The sequence below is a fragment of the Ambystoma mexicanum genome, chromosome 2p (genome assembly GCF_040938575.1).
Source record: "Ambystoma mexicanum isolate Mex_15411 chromosome 2p, UKY_AmexF1_1, whole genome shotgun sequence".
Classification (NCBI taxonomy): Eukaryota; Metazoa; Chordata; class Amphibia; order Caudata; family Ambystomatidae; genus Ambystoma; species Ambystoma mexicanum.
In genome coordinates this window covers 555,800,999-555,824,111 of record NC_090923.1, presented here as the reverse complement: position 1 = coordinate 555,824,111, position 23,113 = coordinate 555,800,999, and the positions used below count along the sequence as shown (strand labels likewise).

General features: G+C 44.8%; 1 protein-coding gene across 6 annotated transcripts in view; it reads right to left on the bottom strand.

The window, feature by feature from the left end:
* The window catches only part of PCBP4 (poly(rC) binding protein 4), a 263,525-nt gene that overhangs the window by 24,130 nt on the left and 216,282 nt on the right, over nucleotides 1-23,113 (bottom strand). For 4 of the 6 annotated variants that reach the window (XM_069644020.1, XM_069644022.1, XM_069644023.1 and 1 more), the window contains exons 8-12: nucleotides 15,691-15,765; nucleotides 14,823-14,864; nucleotides 14,044-14,100; nucleotides 13,654-13,729; nucleotides 722-774 (exon numbers count right to left, since the gene is read on the bottom strand). In XM_069644020.1, coding sequence (XP_069500121.1) covers nucleotides 722-774; nucleotides 13,654-13,729; nucleotides 14,044-14,100; nucleotides 14,823-14,864; nucleotides 15,691-15,765 — 303 coding nt within the window. The remainder of the gene's footprint in view (nucleotides 1-721; nucleotides 775-13,653; nucleotides 13,730-14,043; nucleotides 14,101-14,822; nucleotides 14,865-15,690; nucleotides 15,766-23,113) is intronic. The other 2 variants (XM_069644025.1, XM_069644026.1) reach the window with 1 other exon arrangement.

Sequence of the window (23,113 nt, the reverse complement as noted above, 5' to 3'; positions counted from 1 at the left end):
CTACTGTGTGAGAGTGAATGCGTATGGAAGATCTTCAAGAGGGAAAATGGTGAGAAGTGAAAACATGGGTGAAGGATTGAAACGGGGCAAATACCGGCGAGGAGCATGAGGGTAAAGTGTAGGTACAGGAGGGAAACTGTGAGAAGGGAAATTACAACCAAAGACCGGCGAGAGACAGAAGTATAGAAGAGGGGATTTAAAGGGTCAAGTATAGTCTCGTGAGTGGGAGGGGGCAAATACAGGGAGCAGGAGAAGGGTTTGTGCGAAGGACAAATACAAGGTTACAAACGCGGGAGAAAAATAAGGCTCAGAGCAAAAGGTGCAAATGCTAGTAGGGGAGAAGTAGGGCCGACGTAAGGCGGACAACATAAGATAGGAAGACACAAGTAGGGCATACAGCGAGGGGCAGTGTCAACGGGCTACAGACAGGAGGGGTAAGAGAGACAGATACAGGGAGTAGAGAGGCTCACAATTGGGGAGAAACTGAAAACGATTAAAGACATGGAGAAGACTTGTAGACAAGAGATACACAATGGGCAAAATCAAACGGAGAAGCAATTAGATTTACAATGAAGAAGGTTCATTATTTACAAAATAAATATGCTTGTATCTTGCATACAGAGGGCACTGAACCCAGCCTGGATCTGCTGCAGTATCACACCGCAGCCCATCCTCATCAGACGGAAGACAGGAGTAAGTGGTGAGGAAGAGCAGCACTTACGTCATTAGGGATGAGGAACTCCTGGGAGGTGGTGGGGGCACTTGATTCTAGAGCTGCAGAGAAGAGGGGAGGAAGGCAAAGGACAGAGAGGGCAGCAAAGGATGGAGGGACACGAGAGAGAGGGTCACAGAAGGCGACAGAGCAAAAGAAAGCGGAAAAGTGGCCGCAGGAATAGAAGAGTGGAGGGGTAAGAGGAGAGAAGGAAGCAGATGAGGGGTGTATGAGGAGGAGCGGTAGGAGGAAAGAGGAGAAGAGGGACATAAGGAAAAGGGATGTAAGAGAAAAGAGGAAGTGGAGGAACATGAGAGGGAAGGGTTTAAAGAGAGATGGAGGAAAAAGAGAATGTGGAATATGCAATAAAGGAAAGGGGGAATACAGTGAAATTGAAAAGGAAAAATCATAACAATAGGAAAAGGAACAAAGGCAAGGAGGGAGAGAGAAATGATGGGCAAAAGGCAAGGAGGGAGAGAGAAATGATGGGCAAAAGGCAAGGAGGGAGAGAGAAATGATGGGCAAAAGGCAAGGAGGGAGAGAGAAATGATGGGCAAAAGGCAAGGAGGGAGAGAGAAATGATGGGCAAAGTGCAGGGGATTGAAGCAGGATGGTAAAAGTTGCAAACAAGGTGGCAGAGTAGATGATAGAAGAAGAAAGCCAGACATAAAGGGGGGAGGGGAGAAGATATGAGGGAAAGAGAGATTCGAGAGTAGCGACAGGGAAAGAGAAGATAGAGAAGGGAAGCAAGAGATAGGAGAAGAAAGAAAGAAAGGAGAATGGAAGGAGGAAGGAAAGAGAGGAGACAGACATGAGAGGGATAAGAGATGTGGGAGGGAAGGCGGGAGGAGAGAGGCAATCAGAGGAGACAAGTGGGTAGTGATGGAATAGTGATAGAGAGGAGAGAAGGCGAGCAGGGCAAAGGAAAGGGAGACATGGGAGGAGCAGGAGATTGGGAGATGAGGGAGTTGGTGGGGAGACAGAAAGAGAAATCATTACAAAACAGAAGCCTCAGCACAGTTACAGCCTATGAACTTTCTCAGCCGAGAGTCTGCCTGGTAGAACAGAGCGCTATCTCTTGCAAGCTTGGGCTGCAGGGCTTGGAAGGTGATGGGAATGGAAGCCCAAGCTTGCAAGAGATAGCATCTGGCCATGGCGAGAGGACCCTTGCGTTCTACACATGCACAGCTGGGAAATCTGCATTCTCTATGGCAGACATTTTATATGGGGTTTCACTCTTAATCTGAAATGTTCAACATTTCACTTGCTTAAATGTTCTCCCATCGGTGAGTAAATTCTGAGCTAGCAAGACCCAAATCCATTTGCTTGTTTGGACATTTTTGCGAAGCCAGAACATTGCAGGAATTGGCAACAGGAGCCCTAGGGAGCCAAATTGCAGGAATGAACCTGAGGACTACAGGAAAAGCTTGGAAGTCCGGGATCCTAGCATAGAGCAACACTGGAATGGTGCCAGGTAACAGAGCAGACACATCCATCTGAACTGCAGGCCTAGCCCAGCCACGAGTGACAGCCAGAGCTGAGAGGCCAGTCTGATGACCACAAAAAAGCGGCATGTTGCGCTAGGGCGAGACCTGCCCCATCACCATCAATGGAGGGGTCGTAAGTACATAGCTAGACGAATGGGGCCTCGATATGACGACACAAACCGTTATCACAGACTGTAGCGTGCGGCTCTAGGGAAAGGGAAGGAGTTATTAAACTGTGCACTGAGAGCCGTGTCATGATCTGAAGAGGACCTGAGACACCACAAGGATACGCAGTCCGAAGTGGCCTAGATACTGAGACTGCCCCCTCGCCACATACAGGAGGGTCCCAGGCAGTAAGTATGACTGACTTGTCACTCCAAAAGCAAACGGTTTCTTACCTCTAGTAATAGACTGCCAACACAGGTATACCCCATGCCATCCATATCTCTCTCTCTCTCTCTCTCTCTCTCTCTCTCTCTCTCTATCTCTCTCTTTCTCTCTCTCTCTCTCTTTACCTAAGAGGGAAACCATGGGTTCAGTTCTGCACATTTAAAGCATAAAGCACTGTACGTTAGAAAACTCTATAGTGGTATGCTCTTAGACAGCCATTTTAGTAATGCAGGTATACCCACATGCCATCTCTCTCTCTCTCTCTCTCCCTCTCTCGCTCTCTCTCTCTCTTTACCTAAGAGGGAAACCATGGGTTCAGTTCTGCACATTTAAAGCATAAAGCACTGTACGTTAGAAAACTCTATAGTGGTATGCTCTTAGACAGCCATTTTAGCTCACATTTTGGAGTAGCGTAATAAAGCAAGCATTGGCAAAGCCAAAAGTGCTGGATTTGTGAAAGTATTCGTGGGTTGGGAAGAGAGTCAGTAAAGGTGCACTGGTGGTGCAGAAGCACGGGGGGTGGGGTAAACGTGCAGGGAAATGCGCTGATATAGGTATACAGGGAGGACTACGTGTTTAGGGGATGAGAAGCGTAGAGGGGGTAAGGTGTGCAGGAGAGGGAGGGTTTGCAAGAGAGGTGAAGGTGTATACGAGATGTTCACTAGGGGTGCAGAAGAATAGGGTCACATGAAGGGGCGAAGGTGTGCAGATGCCAGGTGCTCATGTGGAAGGTGCATTGGGGGTTGTTTGCAGGGGAGAACTGGCGAGTGGTATCGAGTAGGTGTAACAGCTGGCTCAAACGTGCACAGGAGGGGAAACCTGCGCAGGCGGTGACGGGGTGCAGTAGAGGAGATGCGCAGGGTGCATGAGGTGCATAGAAGGGATGAATGTGTGCATCAGGCGGAAGGCTGCACAGGGGACAGATGTGATGGAGAGAACGGGCGCAGGTGGTGACACAAAAAGGAGGGTGCACAGGGAAGGCATGCATAAAGCGGATTTCACAGAATAGGGAAAGGTGCAAAGAAGGAAGGTGTTCTGGTAGGAGGTGTGCAGAAAGGGGACAATTTATTTATTTGCATTTTTAAAGCGCTCACACAACCCAGGGGGCTTTCAGGCGCTGTTACCGGAATAGGTTTTAGTGGCGTATTTACAACACACTTAATACCCAGAGGTTTCTAAGCGCGGACCCGGGGATCAAACCTGTGTTGATTCGTGTCGTCTTGTTTCCAAGGCGAGCATGTTGCCACTGAGCTATCCTCCCACAATGCACACAAGGGGAAGATACACAGGAAGTGAAGGTGTACAGGAGAGAAGATCATTCGGTGGCGGGTACGCAGGTGGAAGGTGAGCAATAGGAGTGGTGTGCAGAAGAAGGCATGGTGTGAATGTGGTAAAGGGTGTCTAAGAGGGGAAGCTGTGCATAAGCAAAGGGTTCTTGGGATGACGATGAGTGTAGGAGTAGGTGCCCAGGATGTGGGAGTGGGGTTTTCAACATAAATCGAGGTAGGGTGCAGAAGTAGATCCGTGTGATGAAGGGGGCTAAGTTTAGCAAATTCTGGATTGCATACTACCTGGTGAAGGGCAAGTTGCTTGACAATATTGCTCTCTTCTGGTTGGGCCACATTTACCATCCCTTCCCCACAGCTCTGACTAATATTGCAGCTCCCCGCTCACTTTCCCTGGTATGATTTCAGCATATGCACAACTGCTTTCCCTGGGACAGAGCTCTAAATCAAACGCTTCCAGGACTCTTTGGTGTCACCACGTTGTGAGTCCAGTTCAATGTGCAAGAAACCTCAGACCTAGATGGTCAAACGTTAAACGATATTTAGATCAAATCTGGCTACTCAAGCTCACTTTTGCTTAATTTCGTGTGACCCCCGTTGACTGAAACTGAGATCAGTGTAGTTATTGACTAACTGAAGATGAGCAGAGACTCAATGGCGGATTACTTGCGGTGCTGCATAAGGGATACACAGAGGTGCTTCCCAAATACCTGATCTAAACCTTGGAAGGCTCTTACAAGCCAGGCTTCCTTCTGGCCTCCAGGAGTGAGGCTATCATAGCGATTATCTTCAAACCTGTAAGGGCCCTGTCATAGTGAAAATCCTATCTCCTCTTCCCTAACACCAAAACAGACATCAAGATTCTTGGTGGTGTGAATACTAATAGAGTGAAGATGGTCATTTCAGGGCTAATGCATAAGGATCTGTCTGATTCGTATGCTAGAAGAAACCCCTCCCTGAAACTTGAGATGATTAACCCACATCATGGATGGGATTGGAAATAAGTGGAGCAAGGGTGTGGGAGCCCCTCTATTGAGAACGAACATGGTTCAAATAACCTGTTCTGTGAAATTCCTAACACTCAGGTGGGTCTACAACCACGTGTTAGCTAACTGCACCTACAAGGGCAGTCCACCACTGAAATGCTAAGCACTTCTTCTCCATCAGCAGCCCCATACACATGTTTCGGCCTTGTTGGGTCTCCACAGTGAGGTGAAACTGAGCCTCTCTAAGGCACAGGGAGCAAGGGGTCCACGTCTGGATTATCCTGGGTTAATTAGGGTGAACCCCCACATTTTACAAATTAAGCAAGGGTGTGGGAGCCTCTCTACTGTGAATGAACATGGCTCAAATAACCTGTTCCATGTGATTTCTTCCACTCAGGAGGGTCTACAGCCACGTTTTAGCTCACTGCACCCTGGCAATAAGAGGATCTTACCAAACATTGGAAAGCTACCTGAAAACATAGCCAACGGCTGTAGACAAAATTGCCCCATTAGCACGCTGGAAGACCGAAACTCGGACCCACTGCAACTCATGGTTCACTAGCGACCTACAAAAACTGAGAGCCAAGAAACGACAGGCTGAAGCAGCCTGAATAAAGTCCCCATCGGATGCCCACAAAACCTTTTTCAAAGCTGCTGCCAAGACCTACAAACTAGCCATCATTCAGGCTAAAGCTACGACCTTTAACAACAGAATTGCCAATGCCAACTCTAACTCCAAAGAGCTATTCACCATCCTCAGGGAATTAGAAGCCCCTGCCACCCCACCCCCAGACATCAACAAAGACGAAACATGGTGTGTAACCATCCAAGAGGCCCTGCTTGGCAAAATCGCCAGACTACAGGAGAAAATCTGCACCAAACAATAACTAATCATAACACCTCCTCCATCCACTCTGCAACACCCTTCTCCTTCCAAACCAGGCACCTTCTGCATCCACCCTGTCTCAGAAACAGAAGTGACCACCATCCTCAAAAACCTCAAGCCGTCCAGATGTAAAGGGGACACTTGCCCAGCGCGGATGGTCAAGGACTGGTCAGAAGCGCTCAATCCTTTCATCATCAGCTTCATTAACGCCTCCTTCTCTTCAGGCATAGTTCCGGCCTCCCTGAAAGAAGCCTGTGTCCACCCATTAATCGAAAAACCTACACTCAACCTGGCTATCACCAGAAATTACCGCCCAATCACCTTGTCTCTTTCCTGCTGAACACCCTGGACAGGGCTGCTTATACCCAAATACAACACTACCTGGAAATCAACCACTTCGTAGGACTTCAAAAGTCTGGCTTCCATCCTTGGCATGGACATCAAAAATAAACTTGACGCCATTAGGGATGAAGGCAAGTCACCCCTTCTCCACTTACTAGACCTATCTGCCACCTTCGACCTGGTTGACTTCAACATTCTCTGCCACCGCCACACCTCAGCAGCAAACTTCTCACCCGAAGCCACTTCATGGATAGTTTCCTTTCTGGCCGACAGATCAATCAGAGTCTTTTCGGATATTGCCTGTGCCCCTCCCTCGCCCATCTCATGTGGTGTGCCCAGGGTTCCTGTGTGTCACCCAAAATTTACAACATTTTCACCAAACCCCTCTCTGATCTCGTGGACTCCATCAGCATATTTTACACAAACTAGGGCGATGATATGTAAATTCTTCAACCTCTCTACGGCAACTACACTGAAGACTCACAAACACTCAATGCAATCGACTCGATGATCCAGGCGTGAATGGCTGTTAATGGTCTCTGTTTAAATTATGAAAAGATGATGATCCTGTCGGTTGGTCCTCCAGCTGTTATGAAAAAACTGGATCTCCAATATTCCAACTTCAGCATTGATGGGTTTCAGATTCCTATCTCTGCATCAGTAAAGACCCTAGGTGTTTACCTTGACTCCACTCTTTCGCTGACATGTCAGGTCAACACCATTGCCACCTCAGCCACCTACACCACAAAGCTAATCAATACTGCCAGACCATTCCTAGCTCCTAAAAACTGTCTGACCATTGCGAGGGCCATCGTCTGAGCTAGGCTAGACTATTGCAATGCCCTCTTCACTGGCACCTCTACGCATAACATCCACAAACTCCAAGTGATCAAGAACAATGCTATCCGTGCTGCTCTTAACATCCCAAAAAGAGAGCACATAACTGAGGCGAGATGAAGCATTCACTGGCCTCCGAACAAGGAAAGGATCCTCTTTAAAACTTTATCCATCACTCACAAATGTCTGTCCAACTCTGCACCGCCCTACCTCTCCTAAAGATTCTCAAAGTCCCAGTCCTCTAGACCTACTAGACGGGCTTACACACGCATACTTATCCAGCCCGCCCTAATGCAAATGGATAAAAAGTGGGGGTGCAAGCTCCCCATCGGTGGCAACTCACCTATGAAACTCTCTCCTCACTCACCTAAGGGCAGAACAATCCTACTGGTCATTCAGGAAATCACTGAAAACCTGCCTCTTCACTTAAGCCACCTGACATTCCAATTCCTAATCCACCTGACATTTGCATACATGTGTAACTGGCTCATCTATGACCCTCTCCTGTTCATAATTGAGTGTAACTGGTTGTAAAAGTGCCTTCATGTCTGAGAGTTTTGTGTGCTTAACAAATTGAAAAATAAATACATAAATAACCTGGAAGGTCCACCAAGGACCCTCTGGTGGCACAGTGGTATGCAGATGCTCAGAGGCACCTAACACACCAAGGGGTAGAGAGCCAGTCCACGTCAAGGCTTGAATTTGTTAACAGCAAGACTGATCCATCCTTAGCTGAAATGCTGTTCTAGAGAAGATAAGAGTAATCAGCCATCCTGCTTGACATTAGTTGATTGAGTGTGTGCACAGCTGGTCCTTGCCATCGGGATGTTGGTGGAAGATGCATGGAGAGGGTGGTTAGGATAGTGGGAGATGAAGCATGAGCTAGGATGGGGAGTTTGTCATCAGTCAAATCTTGCTAGAGGTTTTGTCATTTTATTAATGTGCTTTAAATTGCCACAACATAGAAGATGATCAGAAATGACTGCTGTTCATACAATGTTGGATCTAGCTATGCCTGTTATTAATTCGGCTGCTAGGCTGTACACAGAGATTGCAATGTTAGATTGCAGGGGATTTGGGCCCCAGCCTCTTGATTTGGAGAATTTGAGGAAACAGTCAATCAACACAAAACAAAAGCTATGACCAGCACACCTTCTGTAGTAATCAGCCCACTGAAATACCCATGAAACAGGATGAGTACAAGGGGAGCAGCTTGCAACTGACATGGACACCAAGCCCCCATGTAATCCACAGCCACCCCCTACCAGGTTAAGAAGCACATCCCTGGTTAGGGTTTGGTGGAATTTGAAATGAGTCTGCAAAAGAATGAGACCAGCCACTCAAAATAGAATCCTACCCATCCCAGGAGTACAGAGGATGCAGACTAGAAAGCCACACATTGTATCAGAGCCACACGAAGACTGCACCATATCATCAAAGCTTTGATAGGCACAGGATGCCAAGGGAGCAGAGATAGGATATTTGGACGGGCACAGGAGCATTTGGATTGCTGAACAGTTGCATCACTGCTGGGTGCGGATCAATGATCATACAGCACAAGTGCTAAGTGGGGATTTTGCTCCTGGATGTGAGTGTGAGTCACCCAGTACCTCCCTGGGTGCTATATTTACCACAGGAATTTCAACGGGTAGATAACAGGGACCATTAGCAGTCCCCAAAACAGCAAGAGGACCGTCCCTCGCCGAAAGTATGGCGTGTATATGGCCATTTCAGCAAGCCCACCGTGGGGGTGAAAGCCATTCGCACCCCGGGGTACATCTGGGGACTGAATGTTTTTTTTTTTGCACCCTTCCAGAGGGAAGAAAGGAAAAAAAGATGGCCGCCACCATAGGGAAAATGGACTAGGTCCCTTTCCCATTTCTATGGCAGTTGGGATCAGAAGGAGAGCAGGTAAATTGGGGAGTGGAAGTGGGTTTGTTGGTTTTTGGGGGTGGAGTGAGGTGGGGAGGCTCCCACATAAAAAAAGTAATGGCCATTCCCCAGTGCGAATAAACTATTCAGTGTCCTGATGCTGTAGCTGTATACACACACAAAGGGGGTGCTGAGATACGGATAACTACCTAATAGTAAAGTATTCATTGTCCCAGAATCCCCTTGCACCTAAATGCACTGTACACAAACTGGGGTGTCATGATACTCAAAGGATAATCACTGAATGAGCTAATAATGAACTTTCAGTGGGCCTGCCTCCTTGGTGCAGGCGCCAGGAGAGAATGACAGAGGAATGGGAGGCTTGGGGACATTGGTTGTTATGCTGCAAGGTGGGCGAGGACGTGAAAGAAGTGATGAAGGCTACAGAAGGCAGTTTGAAGCAAGTGGGCAGAGCCATGATGCAATGGGCTAATTAGAAGCCATTTAATCTTTCTCAGTTGAGTAGTAGCAGAGCCCCCTAAAATGGCTTTCAGAAACAGCTGGGGGAGAGTTAATCCTCTCTCTGTCCCAACTTAAAATAGCCTTCATCCGAGAAACAAATGGAAGAGAAGGTTATTTGGTTATATGAGGCATTTACGCTTGATGGATAACTGTTAAATTAGGCAAGTAACGTTTCCTACTTCATGTTGGGGTATCCTTATGGTATGGTGTTGGAATTTAAATAGCGCAGTCTATCGCCCTCAAAAGGCATCTTGGCGGTAAAGATGAACTGCAAATCAACACCAATACGTCAGAAATACATGACGATTAGTGTGGGAATAGGAATGTTTTTAAACTCCGCCAGAACTCCAGGTGGTTCTCAGCGAGGCAGAGCTTTGCGCTGGCAAGGATTCCAATGCTTGCCAGCCAGCACAGAGACAGAACGTCACCCCTCCTAGAAAGCCTGAACCTAGGTACAGAAAGAAGTCCAGCAGAACTAGATCAAAGTAAACGAGGAGATTTATAATGAGCAAACCTAACACTAAAAAAGGAGGGGTCTCTTTGTAATATGATTTATGGACCAGATACAGTACTTTCAACTGTACATGTCTTTCTGCAGGTAACCAATGTAGAGACGGTAGAGCTTCAGAAATATGCGCTCCAGGGCCCAAGAGAACTGTACGCTCCTGTTCATATGTGTACACCATGGTTCGTGAGAAAATGGTCTGTGGGGCTGGAATATTTTCCAAATTATAGAAACATATTATTTGAGTATTCATGGGAAAGCCACAAGAAACATGAGTACGAGCATGAAAGTCCTTAATCTGATATAAGTAGGGGCGCTTCCTCTTTCACATCCCACTTCCTGGTCAGTTCCTCGCTGCAGCTCCTTGGGCTCCCTCTCATACTCTTTCTTGGTGAAGTTCCATGTGCTCTCACTCATCGCAGTCCCTCAAATTGTTCCTCGTTGTCGAACCTCAATCTTTTCCTTGGCGCAGTCCCCCATGCTCTGCCCTGTTCAGGTCTCCTAGGCTCTTACTCATCCAAGCCCTACTTGCTCTTCCTTGTCCCAGTCCCTGGTGCTCTCTCGCCGCTATCCTTTGAGCTCATTTTGTTGTCACAGTTATTAAAGCTCTTCCATGTCCCCGTCCCTTAAGCTCTACCATGTTCCTTGTGCACTTCCTCATCCCAATCCTTTGTGCTCTTCCTCGTTACAGTCCATCAAGCACGTTCTTGTTCTTTTTGTAGTCTGCTCCTCCCCATCGCTGTCCCTTGAGCTCTTCCTCGTCACACTCCTTCATGCTCTTCTTCGTCCCAGTCTCTCGTGCACTTCCTCATCACTGTTTCTGTAGCGCTTCCTCATTGCAATCCCACCTGCTCTTCCTCGTCACAGTCACCTGTGCGCTTGCTTATTGCAATCTTTCCTGCACATCATCATTGCAGACTCTTGAGTTCCTGTGTCACACTCTCTCATGCTCTTCATCATCGCAGTACTACTAGCTCTTCCTCATCTCAGCCTCTCCTACTTTTCCTCACCGTAGTCCCTCCTGCTCTTCCTTATCTCAGTTACTCAATCTCTTCCCATTCTGGTCATTCCTAGGCAAACTGTTCACTACCCAAGTCTGAAGGGCACGACCAGTGGCCCACGGACCTGCAATGAGAGAAAGCCCCATGGTGGATGGTTTAAAAACATGCTGGGCCTCATTATGAGTGTGCCAGTCCAGTAACAACGGTGCCGGTAAGCGTACCAGCACTGTTGTTACCAGACTGGCACACTCCGAGTTCTGTTAGCGGCTGCCGTCCCGCCCGCCAGTTCAGACCTGCAGGGCGGGAAGGCAGCCGCCAACAAACTTTGACGGATGCACCGGCACTGTTGCGCACAGTGCCGGTGCTTCCGTCCTCCCCATTGCCAATGAGTCCTATGGGACTCAAATGGGAATGGGGAATAACATTTTTCCGGCGCCTGGCTTCATGGACCACCGGGACTATAAAGCCCTGGTGATTCCCAAAGGCCAGGCACTGGAAAAAAAGACAAATCTGGCGGCAGCCTGCCGTTTTTACTGGCACGGCAACCGCTGGAGTTGTAATGAGGGCCACTGAATACATTGCATGTGACATCAGTTATGATATCAGAAGAAAACACTGTAGTACTACAGGTGGTGTGGGATATGACATAACATAACCCTTGAAATTAGGTGAAAAATGTTTAGTTAAGAGAGAGTTAAGTGGAATCAGTTCAATGCAACACAACTCTTTATATTCGGGTTTGTTGCATTGAAACATCTTTAGTTGAAGGCATGTTAAGATGCTGGTTTAATGCTACAAAACCCCTGAAATTCATCAGATGTTGGAAGCTATGACATCACATATGACTTCACTTATGACCTCACTTATGAAATGTGTAACTTCATGAAAACTAGACACATTGATGGCAACATCAATGATATCATTAAGAACATCACATAAAACATTTCCTTTGACATCACATATATCACTGGAAACTACCGTAAGAGTGAAAAATGACATTGCTCCATTACAATACGTGTGACAAACATATTGTATTGGTGTGCATGTATTTTGCACTGTGCAGATTCAATTGCATTTGGGCGCAGATTGTAAACAAAGAAACATGCCAGTTTAACAAGAAAATGTCAAAGGAGGGATGTTTTTCATGCTAACAGATATGCAAGTGAACCTGACAGTATGCCATGCACATTACATTGAATGACCAAATTCATTTTCTAAGCTTCAAAAATAAAAAAAAGAATACCCCTTAGAAAGCAATTCATACTCCAGGTAACCTACAGTGTTATATACAATTGAAATATCACAACTTTAAGCAGTAGAATACATTCACTTCCTTTTCAGTAAAAACCTTTGTCATCAGTGTATGTAAATGTATTACTGTGTGATTGGCCTTTACAGTCCATTTAACATAACCATTATATTGTCACATCATTGGGGCCACCTTCTACTTGAAGGTTCAACTGACAGTTTGGAATATGGGTTATTTGACCTAAAAAACCTGACCTACTGCCCATTTTACCTAATTTTATTTACCTCATTTATTTTGACCTACTGCGGAGGGAGAACTCTCGCAACCCCTCTAATTCGGAGGAGACACCCCTCCCCCCCAACTTCCCCTACCTCAACCTATTCCCTTTCCCCACCCCACAGCTATTTTTTTATTAAAGTGTACCATTTGACCTACCGAATTATGTCCAAAAGATGCGGTTAGATGGGAGTAAGTGAAATTGGCATTAGGTCAAATTGGACAATACAACAGTTTGTTGTGATATAAAAAGAAAAAGGGTTTGGAAAACTGTTACCTCTCATTTTTTTACTATCATTCTCTCGACGGATGCAAAGTCATAGTTACTCTACTCACATCCATTTAGCTAGTCACCATGCTCTGAAAGACTATAAAGTGGACGTTTTAACATGTGCCTGCACTCATAGAGATTACCTTACAACATATCTTGAAGGCCAAAGTCACTACTTTGAGTACCCAACTATAGCCTGGGTTTTCATTCAAAAGATAACCATTTAAGAACAGTCTTATGAAGGGGCTAGGATACATTTGTATTGTAAATATGCAGTCAATACTGTCTAATCATGTGTACAAGAATATGAAGCTGAAAAGTGATAGCCTTTAAAATGTGAAACTAAGACAAACATCGAACTTGACTCCATTATTCTTAGATGCAATTTTTTTTATAGCTCATCTCTTTTTAACTTTCATATGTAAACCATTCTACTATTGATGGAACTGATAATGTCATATTGCTATATATGATGTCATCAATGATGTCATTGGCGTTGCCATCTGTGATGCCATCATTGTGCTCTAGTCTCCAGCAATGTCACTGGTGACACCATAGGTAATGTCATATGTGAAATATGTGTATATACATATAATATATACATGTATGTGCACATATACATATACACGCACGCACAGGTTTGGAAGTTACAACGTCTTAACTTAGAGGAAGTATTCAAAAGTTATAAACACAATGAAGGTTGCATGATGGAAAAAACCTGGTCACTGAATCGTGCACATTCACAAATATGGGGTGAGAAATGATATCCTCACAACAAATGGATTGACTCAAGGTAGGAGAAAGGGATCAGCACACAGGAGAGGGTTCTAGGAGGAGGGGGAAGCAATAGGCAGGACAACATGCACTAAGTGTAAAGGGAGTAACTTAAATTCAGGAGGTCAAGGCATGGCTAGCTGAGAGATTGCGAGGCAGCCCAGTATTGAGACCTGAGACACTGTCAAATGCAGCAGAGGGCCTAAGCGCCATGAGAAGTCAGCTCCTTCAAAGTTGGGGATAGACAGCTTTCTTACCTGACACCATCGCAGGCATCTGGGAGAGCGCGGAGAATGGGTTCTGATGCATGGAATACTGCTGCAGCTTGTTCACCTAAAGAGTCCAATGGGAGACAAAGACAAATACTGAGCTAGAAAAATCCACGACGGAGAGTGTGGGAGTGCACTTTACGGGGGACCTGGAGACATAGAAAGGCCTTTGGGAGGAGGGATGGAAGAGCACTGAAAGGGAAGAAAAGGTGTATAGGGGCCAGAAACACCTGATGTTGGGGAGGGTTACGTTAGTTCAGTGAGGGAGGACAAGACCCAGAGAAGGAGTGATTGTTGACCACAGGTGAGGCCACTTTCTAGAAAAGGGAACAAAGGAAGTGCGTTTGCATGTGTCTTGGGGTGTAAATAGACAGGCACCTGAGAGAGGGCAGAGAATGGATTCTGATGCATTGAAAACTGCTGCAGCTTGTTCACCTAGAGATCCCAGAAAGAGAATACAGAGCTTCAGAACTCACAAACTACACACAGTGCCGATGCATTAGATTTAGGGAAATCTAAGGGGCGGTTTAGAAGTAATCCAGAGGGAGAGTGAGGGAGGGTCTCGTAGGGTAGGTCATAACCCATCCCTTGACAGCACTGAGCTCAGGAATGGGAACAGATCTGATCAGAAAACATCAACAGACCACTGTCAAGAGAACAAGAGAGGGTCTGGGTGACTGGACGGACATCATCTACAAGCAGTGCTCGACAATGAGAAAGGAGCTGCGGGCCGGGTCAGAATCATCCACATTCAGAACCATGCTGGAGAGTGAGAAGACATGGTAGAGGTAGGTAGAGGGGTAGGAAAAGCGCTGGAGAATGACAGAGGTGGAGAGAGGAAGCTGGAGCTTAAATGGTTAGGTGCAGGCAATCTATAGTCACAGACTTAAACTCAAACTTTATGAGTACATCCTTGCTAATTCCTTAAAGGCCAAATGACTCTTCATTTGACTGACAAGTGACAGCCTTCAGATCCTTTGAAATACCTGGCTCTTGGTCAACGCCCATCTGCACCTATCTGAAGTAAGAGTAAGGTGGAGCGAATGAAAGAGGACGTCGTAAACTCACAACCTCCAGGAGCCCTGAGATGGTTTACACATTTTCCGCTAAAGACCCTCAAGACGACACATTGCTAAATAATCAAAACCAAACCTCACCTCTGCTTGAGAAACAGCATACTGCCCCTGAACTGGAAAACCCTGAAAAGAGAAAATAATGAAATTAGGTCAGCAATACTGAGGGTTTCTGGATCAGGGCATTGCCAAAAATCTCACAACAACTCAATGATAACGGACTTGCACTAAGATAGGACAAGATCAGGACAGTCATGGCCTCACTACACTAACTGGACGATAAAGTTCCCACAACAAGTTTGGGATAATGTTCCCAAGTTAGTCTAGCGATAATGTACTAACACTGGGAATAACATTTTAGTCAAAGAAAGGGATAGGATCCTCCCAGGTACTGGATATTAGCCCTCGCAAGGATAAGGTCCAAAGCCAGGTGAAAGTTAACATTCTAATACCAGGTCAATAACAAAATCCTCAGCCCACGTTCTGGGTTATGTTATCACATAATGCGATGGATATCAATTCCCCGCCAGGTTAGGGATAACATTTCCAAAACATGTGATGAATACATTTCCTCCACCAGGCTCAGGATGACATTTCCACACCAGGGTAAAGATAACATTCCCACACCATGTTAACGATAACATCCCTACATCACGTGAATGCTTTTCCATCACAGGTAAAATATACCATTCCTTCAAGATGTTATTGATAACATTGTAACATTATATGACGGAGAACCCACATTTGGGCTAGTATTCTGACAACAGTTTAAAATATAACATTCCTACACCCCATATTGACTAAAGTAAGCCCAACAGGTTAGGGACATTTTTTTATCAGACTGAAATACCCTTAAATAAAGAGATTGTTTGATTGCCCATTTCCGGTCAGCGATACAGGAGTCAATATTTTGATCACAATAGTCTTGCTTGGTATTATTCAAATTGGTTACCTGATTGGCTGAAAGTAGAGCCATTCCCAGTGACATGTTTGGACAATATGGAATGGTGGGCCCCTTTGGACTGGTCTGAAAGAAAGGAAAAGAGATATTACCAACATGCACGCACAGACACATTCTTCATATAAGCAGGTTGATCTCATAATTCACATTTCTGGCTTTAGGGAAGAATGGCTCATCCAGTGATGGGGTTCCTCACTTTAGCTCAAGCAGCTAAGAGTTTCTGGCAGCTTATCCAATCGATGCACAACTAGAACACCCAGTTCCATAATTGACCATATTGAATGTTCTTGTGTATTTGCGCATGCATTTATGGTATTTCTACAGCATAAATTTAGCTGAGAAGCAATGAAGCGTAGAATACAGTGCATACAAATAATGTCACGAGATGACGATCTACCTGGAAGAGACGAGAAACTCACCTAGTTCTATGAATGACTACGGGACAGCAAGACCTTCAGCGGTTGCCTGAATTTCCTAACCATTTGAGAAGGGAACATGTCTGTTGGGATTTTGTTCCACAGTGCCTGTGCATGACATGAGAAGGCCTGTTAACCTTTCCTTCTCTTTCTGGCATTTTTTACTTTCCATTACTGCAATGATTCTGGAACTGCACTGAACTCTGGAAACGGCTATCTTTCCAAGCTAAGTAGGCAGGGATTTGAGTTACCACATCTTGAATGTATTGCTGCACATTGTAAAGATGATCCAGGCACTCTATATTCGCAGCTATAATCTCACTTTCCGCCATCCAAAGCGTTCACTGGCATGATAGGGCACCAGCATTGATAGGCACACGTCCACCGAGGTGTGCCAGTGACATAAGTAGACTAGAGGACACAGTGAATTATACAGTTTGCATGATACAATCATCTGACTGCCTGTTGGTTAATAGTGGCCCCTAATATGCTGGGCAATGTCATAACATAATGAATTCATTTTGTTTGAGGTGGAGTTTCAGGGCATCTCTTCAACCCAAGTGGCGGAAAATAGAACCCTGGGCACCTACAATGAAAGTGGTCCACATCCTGCATTACAGTTTGTGACCTTCCATGGCATGCTGTTTTTAGTAACCCTGGGGAAAAGAAATGTGTTGGAAATTGCTAATGATAAAGCACCAGCTGCACATTGTACAAACTAATTAAAGGGACCACATTGACTCAGAAGGCTGTCCGTACTGGCAAGTCAATCTGGTTTATTGGGCATTGCCCCATTGCTCTGAGCGACTGGAGTGAAGGTGGAAGCTTACTGTACAATGTACACCTCTTTACCTACATCCGAGCTTCTACAACTCATGAATAGCCTAGTTTATGCAGAGCCTAGCCTGGGATGGAGAAAGCGATCCTACTTCACTCCTACAACCTCCTTGATATAATGTCGCAATTCATAGTACATGTGAGTATTGACCCACTGCTTCCCTCACCCAAACCCCGTGGAATGTCCCTGTATCTATAAGGTCAGAAGAGAACTCATACAAACCGCAGTAGGTGAGATATAGGCCTATGGTAATGTATTCATATAAGCACCAGAGTGGGTGCTGCAGCCAATCAGCTTGCTCGGATTGCAGGATGAATTCCACAATCCAAGCCTGTGTTCTGAGCAATCTCAGAGCTGTAAGCGCCCTCACCGCCATCTTGAACACAGCCCTCCTTCCCTCTGGGCTTCCCTTAACTGTACACAGCTCCTTCATCTCTTGCTTGCGAGATCACTCCCCCTTGAAGCAGTAATAAGCAAGGTCACTGTTGGAAAAACGCTCACTGAATCCTGACCCCCATAAGAGGTTTTTAGACTTCAGTTCGTTTAGAGACTATTTAAAGGATTATCACTGCCTCAAGTGATCAGGAGAAATTCAAAACTGCAATGAAACTTATTTGTGATGTTGTTTTAAGACAAGCACATCTTTTCTATTCAGGTGCTTATTATTAAATGTAGTTTTCTTGAAATTATTGTGTAATAATTTCCTGCAGAAAAAGATTATATTTTTATAATAACATAATAACATGGTAGAACCGCTGTTATCTACTGCTATTGAACACAGAATTGGCTGGCCTTAACATAAATAAAATTTACAAACATACAATTTACAATAACCCATCATTTTCTGGACTATAAACACACCATCTCACAAACACGATTGGAAATACCGGAAGTGATCCACAACGTGGTCAAAAAATTGCTGATGCAAAACAAATCAATTTGGTCTGATTTTGTTGAGCTTGCAGCCAAAGGGCCCACATGAATATGTAGATGAACTCTTATGAAAGATGTGGGGTGCAGCTGTTGAGTACACAGACCAGCTATGGAGCCATGTAGATAAACCAGGATGCTTTATTAGACATAAGTACATATGAACGACTCCAGTTACTTGTAGGTATGTACAATGCAAGTAGACAGGTAGGCACATAAGATATCCAGAGACAAGAGACAGACCCACTGCGCATGCTCTCACATCCAGCTCAGGCCCCCAACTGACATTCATGGAATACTCACACACAACACTTACTCAACATTCTCCTGAGCTGTCTATCAAACACACACCAACATTCTATCAGCATGCATTCCTGGCCAGTGATATAGAACAAGACTAACTCACATTACAACATCTCCCTTCCTATAAACAGTCATACATCAAAAAAAATCTCCCTTTCATACAGAAAGTCACACACGCCAGACCTTACCATGCATCTCAGACACATACCCAGCATTCCTCTGCCACAACCAACAACCCTCCATCCGGAGCTGCCACCCCCGGACACAGAGTCTGCCACAACCTGCACAAACACCGAAGTGGGAACAACAGAAACAAACTACACACAGAGAGGTGGGAAAGCAGATGCGGAGGATATCACAAATTGCCAAACACTAGACCCGGATGTAACGTGTCTCGTCGAGGCGAGACATCCTGACTGCCCGAGTCCAACAAACTAACAAGGTGGTGCTGCCCATAACAGGAACAACAAACACAGAAGGGGTACATAATCCAATAACTTTCACCATCACATTCCAGGCATGAAACACATGCAACCAGCTCCCAAACATCACCCAAATCAGTCGGTCCCAACAAGAATACAAACCACCAGGAAACTGCACGGTACACTCAACCATCTCTACACTACATCAATCCAAGCATTCATCACAAGCATCATCAAGCATCACCAAACATCACCAAACACACATACTGGTACAACAACTGTCTCTGCATGCACAGCAACACTCAACATACACAAGGGGGACAAGTGGAACAGCGCAGCAAGACAACACATCAAGCATAACTCTCAGACAGGTGGTGTCATGCTACAACTAGCACGACAACACAGAAGTGAACCGTATTCATGCATCCTCCACCCATGCCCAAGTACTGTAACTTTTGAAATCTGATGGTGGTTTCAAAGAGTATTTGTTGTATTATGTTATCTGGCATTTGTATAGCACCTCCTTATGGCGATGAAATGCTTTTCTGTCTTAGAGACTAGCTAAGACTAGATAAGACTAGCAATATGACAACACGTCATAACATTTCAAACTACACAGTAGGAGAGTTGACATTTTCACCCTAACTAATCATCTTTGTTTTACCCTCTATTAGTTTGTCCTTTTTTATTTTCAGATTTTGAATTATACACGTTTTTGCCACATTTTATAGAAAATGTATTATTAGCCACTGTCAGTAATGAACTGTGATTGCCTTAAATTAGAAAATTAATTATCCCCTCCAATTAATTACAGGAATTGTAGTGCATGATACTTACACCACACGTCCCCCTGCGTAATGAGGCAGAGTTTACATCACAATACCAGACGTCCAGTGCATTTCTCCGCAGAGTTCAATCCTAGTCACTGTCATGAAGTGACATGGAATAAGAAGCACACCAAGAAAGAGAACTCAAAGATGGTGACATTTATTTGGGAGGTTAACACTGGTTGGGAAAAATCATAAATATATAGGTGGTAATGAACTCAAAATCCAAGTGAAAACTCAGCCCCTTTGTTTCCAAGTGTATTTTCAGAGGATCTATCTCTCTTTCTCTCTCTCTCTCTCTCTCTCTCCCCCTCACTCTCGCTCTGCCTCTCTCTCTCTCTCTCTCTCTCTCTCTCTCGCTCTCATTCTCTCTCTCAATCTCTCTCAATGTATCAGTCTGGTTGCAGTATTTCCCCCACCGGGTTTCATTTGATGTGTCCCAAAACAAAGTCCTTCCCTACGTAGTGCAACTGTAATCGCTGGTTTGGAGGATTTTCTGTGCCCTGTCTCTACAAAAAAGGACCCAGGTTCCTTCCCTATGAGGAACCTGTCAGATTTGGTCTGATGAGGAACCTCGGGCTCCTTCTCTTTTTTAGGCATTGTGGGTTTTCTAACTGTTCTGGAACTCTAGTCTATGTGGTGCAGCGAGGGAACTATCCACCTACCTTGTATGTGTGGTGGTAGGCTCTGGCCGCCTATACTTTGGAGGACAATTTTGAGTTTGTAGTAGTTAATGTCTTTAAATGAGGCTGTGGCACAGAGAAAGTCTCCCACTCTCTGAGCACTAACCAGCCCTTCCTTTCTTTTTTTTTTGTTGGAACTTTTATTTTACTTACCAATATTTACATTTGAAACATAACAATGAGGAAAGAATTTATATTATCTACATTTTCAATCTTGAAACTATATACAATCTCCCCCCACCACTCCCACAGGAGTCACATCAACATTCCTTTCTGACAGAACGTGAACTAAGGGTCTCTTACATTCTCTGATGTAATCTAAAATATCCCCATCTTTCCTCTCTTGATGGTGCCACCACCACCTTTGAACTTCTTCTACCACCCCCCTATCCAGCTGTTATCACCAACTCTACTGCCTCTACCGCCTTACCCCGGGGATGTTGATGTCACACCTATTCACCTCTCCCACCTTCTTCCAGTACTGTTATCACCACTTTCTCACCTCTACCACCTTCCTCGTCCTCTGTAATTGAACTCAGAATCCCTAGCAGGCATACTGGGGGGGACACTGTAGACCTGTGGCGGGTCCAGAGCCAGGTTAGGCCTAGTTAAGGAAGTGTGCCTCCTTAAATGGACCATGCCTCTTAAATATGCAGACTTCTGTTTGTGGTCCAATTCCTCATTCAGTCATCGCATTGGCGGCACTCTAGATATCCATAGATTTTGGGGAAACTAATATTTCTCCAAGCAGACTGATCCCTACCAAATGATGGGGACCAGCCTAGCATGAACAGGGGATCCTCCTTATGCTTGCTTCAACAGTCGTGGGGCATGGAAGGCTCCCCCCCGCCTTGTTGATCCTTGGAATCAGGCAGTAAACTTGGTTGTGCGGCACTGCAAATACAAGAGATATGACCTTCAATCCAGAACCCACATTTCTTCATGGCATTCTCGCTATCTTTTACTTTTTTACTTCCATATGATGTAGTAGGGAAGAGTGTTGTAATGTCATTTTCTTTTTAATAATAATGGGGGTCTGCCATAGGTCCAACAACTATCTAATATCATTTCCTTATCATGGACTTTTGTTGGCCTCCTAGAAAGGTGTGGTACAAATTTTAATCACAGGAGTTTTAGTTTATCATGTCACTTTCCTATGATCAGCATAGGAAAACATATGATCAGCATAAGAATACAGGAAGAATCTCACAATATCCGATTGTCAGATAAAGACGGTCCCAGAGGGATTTCTGAATCTTCTCATAATGATAAGTCACATGAAAGCCACTGTAAAATACCAACCTTCAGTGGCAATAACGCCAACTTAGAACGTTTCCATTAACAAGATCCACCTATTCAAGGAGTCTCTCCTCAACACCTAGGCCATCATGTCGCCCTTTGTGCCACCTGACTTGCTAGACGTTGCCTGCCCCTCTGCTCCCCCACCCGCTGCAGCTGTACCCCTCCTCTGTGCACCTCTGTATCCTACCCCCCGCTGTATAGCTGTTCTGTATTTACCACTGAAAAGTGGTCCGTTATGCATCTGTACTGTTGTATACCTCTGTAAAGTGCTATGTTGCTTCTCGAAGCAAGGTCCACGCTCAATAAATACAATAATAATACTAACAATAATACTAATAATAATACTAATAATAATACTAATAATAATAATAATAATATTAACAATAATAATAACATTGGGGTGGTGTCAGAGTACTGCTATGTATTCAAATGATGTAATCACTGTGAATCTATGAGTAATAGAGAAAATCATAATAATGTTGATTTGCTTATAGATTTTATGCCCCGAATGAAGAATCTAGATAATTTGAAACACACCAGGCTTGTGACAACCCTTTTCGTGGAAGAATTATTAATTGAATCCATCCAAAGAATTTTGCTCCTTCGGAACCTTTGTTGCATTTCCAGCAAGAGCCCTGACGGGGTGTGCATTTCATTCACTTAGGGTCATACCCGTGCCCGGTGCCTTCATTTTCGTAGGAGTGTGAAACTTGATCGTATGGAGAAGCCTGGTTTTTTATCATTATAGAATCATTACCCATTATTACAGAATCATTACCCATTGTTAGAGAATCATTACCCATTTAGAGATCCAGTTATCCACCATTGCATCCTGTTCAGTTATCCATCATACATTCTGATTAGTACTGATTAGTAGTGACATGAAATAGTAACATTAGACTATCCACATTATTCTGCAACTTTGTATGCATTTGAAATTGTGTATAGAATGAGGCCTGTTATATTGAGGTGCCATGTAGAGACACATGTTATATTTGTAGAGACATGTTATATTTGTAGAGATATGTTGTTATGTATTATGTATGCATTGTAGAGAGACATGCATTGAGTGTGCACTTAGAATATGCATTGAGCTTTGAGTATAGTGCTTGGTATGAATGAATGTGTTAGGCACTACATTCGAGAATAGAGAAAGCTGGCTCCTAAGCCATTCCATTTAGACACACAGAAGCGCCGCGGAGTGCAGAGAGATTGTTATGAGCTACAGTATACAAGCATGCGTAAACAGTTTGCTTGGCAGACAGAAGATAGATATGGTATAGATATATAGAAAATGTCACGATGACAGAACACGCAGTGATTGAAAAGTACAAGTACATGCATCACAGACATTTAGGCACTAGAATTGCTGACAGACAGAAAGAGAGGCATTTTAGCTTACAGAGAATGAGTGTAACCATGGATATGTGTACGTCATTGAATAGTATAACCAGAGGTGAGGAGATTGTAATTTTTAGATGGAGATGACTTGGAGAGAGACGTTTGGTTGGCATGAGATCGAGAGGCGAATGAAAAGAAGTTGCCATTGTGGGAGAAGTGTTTTTGGTGCAGCAGAATCCAATGGCTTTGGGAGTTCGGAAGCTTGGGAAGGCATTCTGATGAGAGCAGAGTTTGAGAGCTTGGCAGAGGCATTGAGGCAGTTCAAGTGACCAGACTGGCAGAGTGAGCTGGA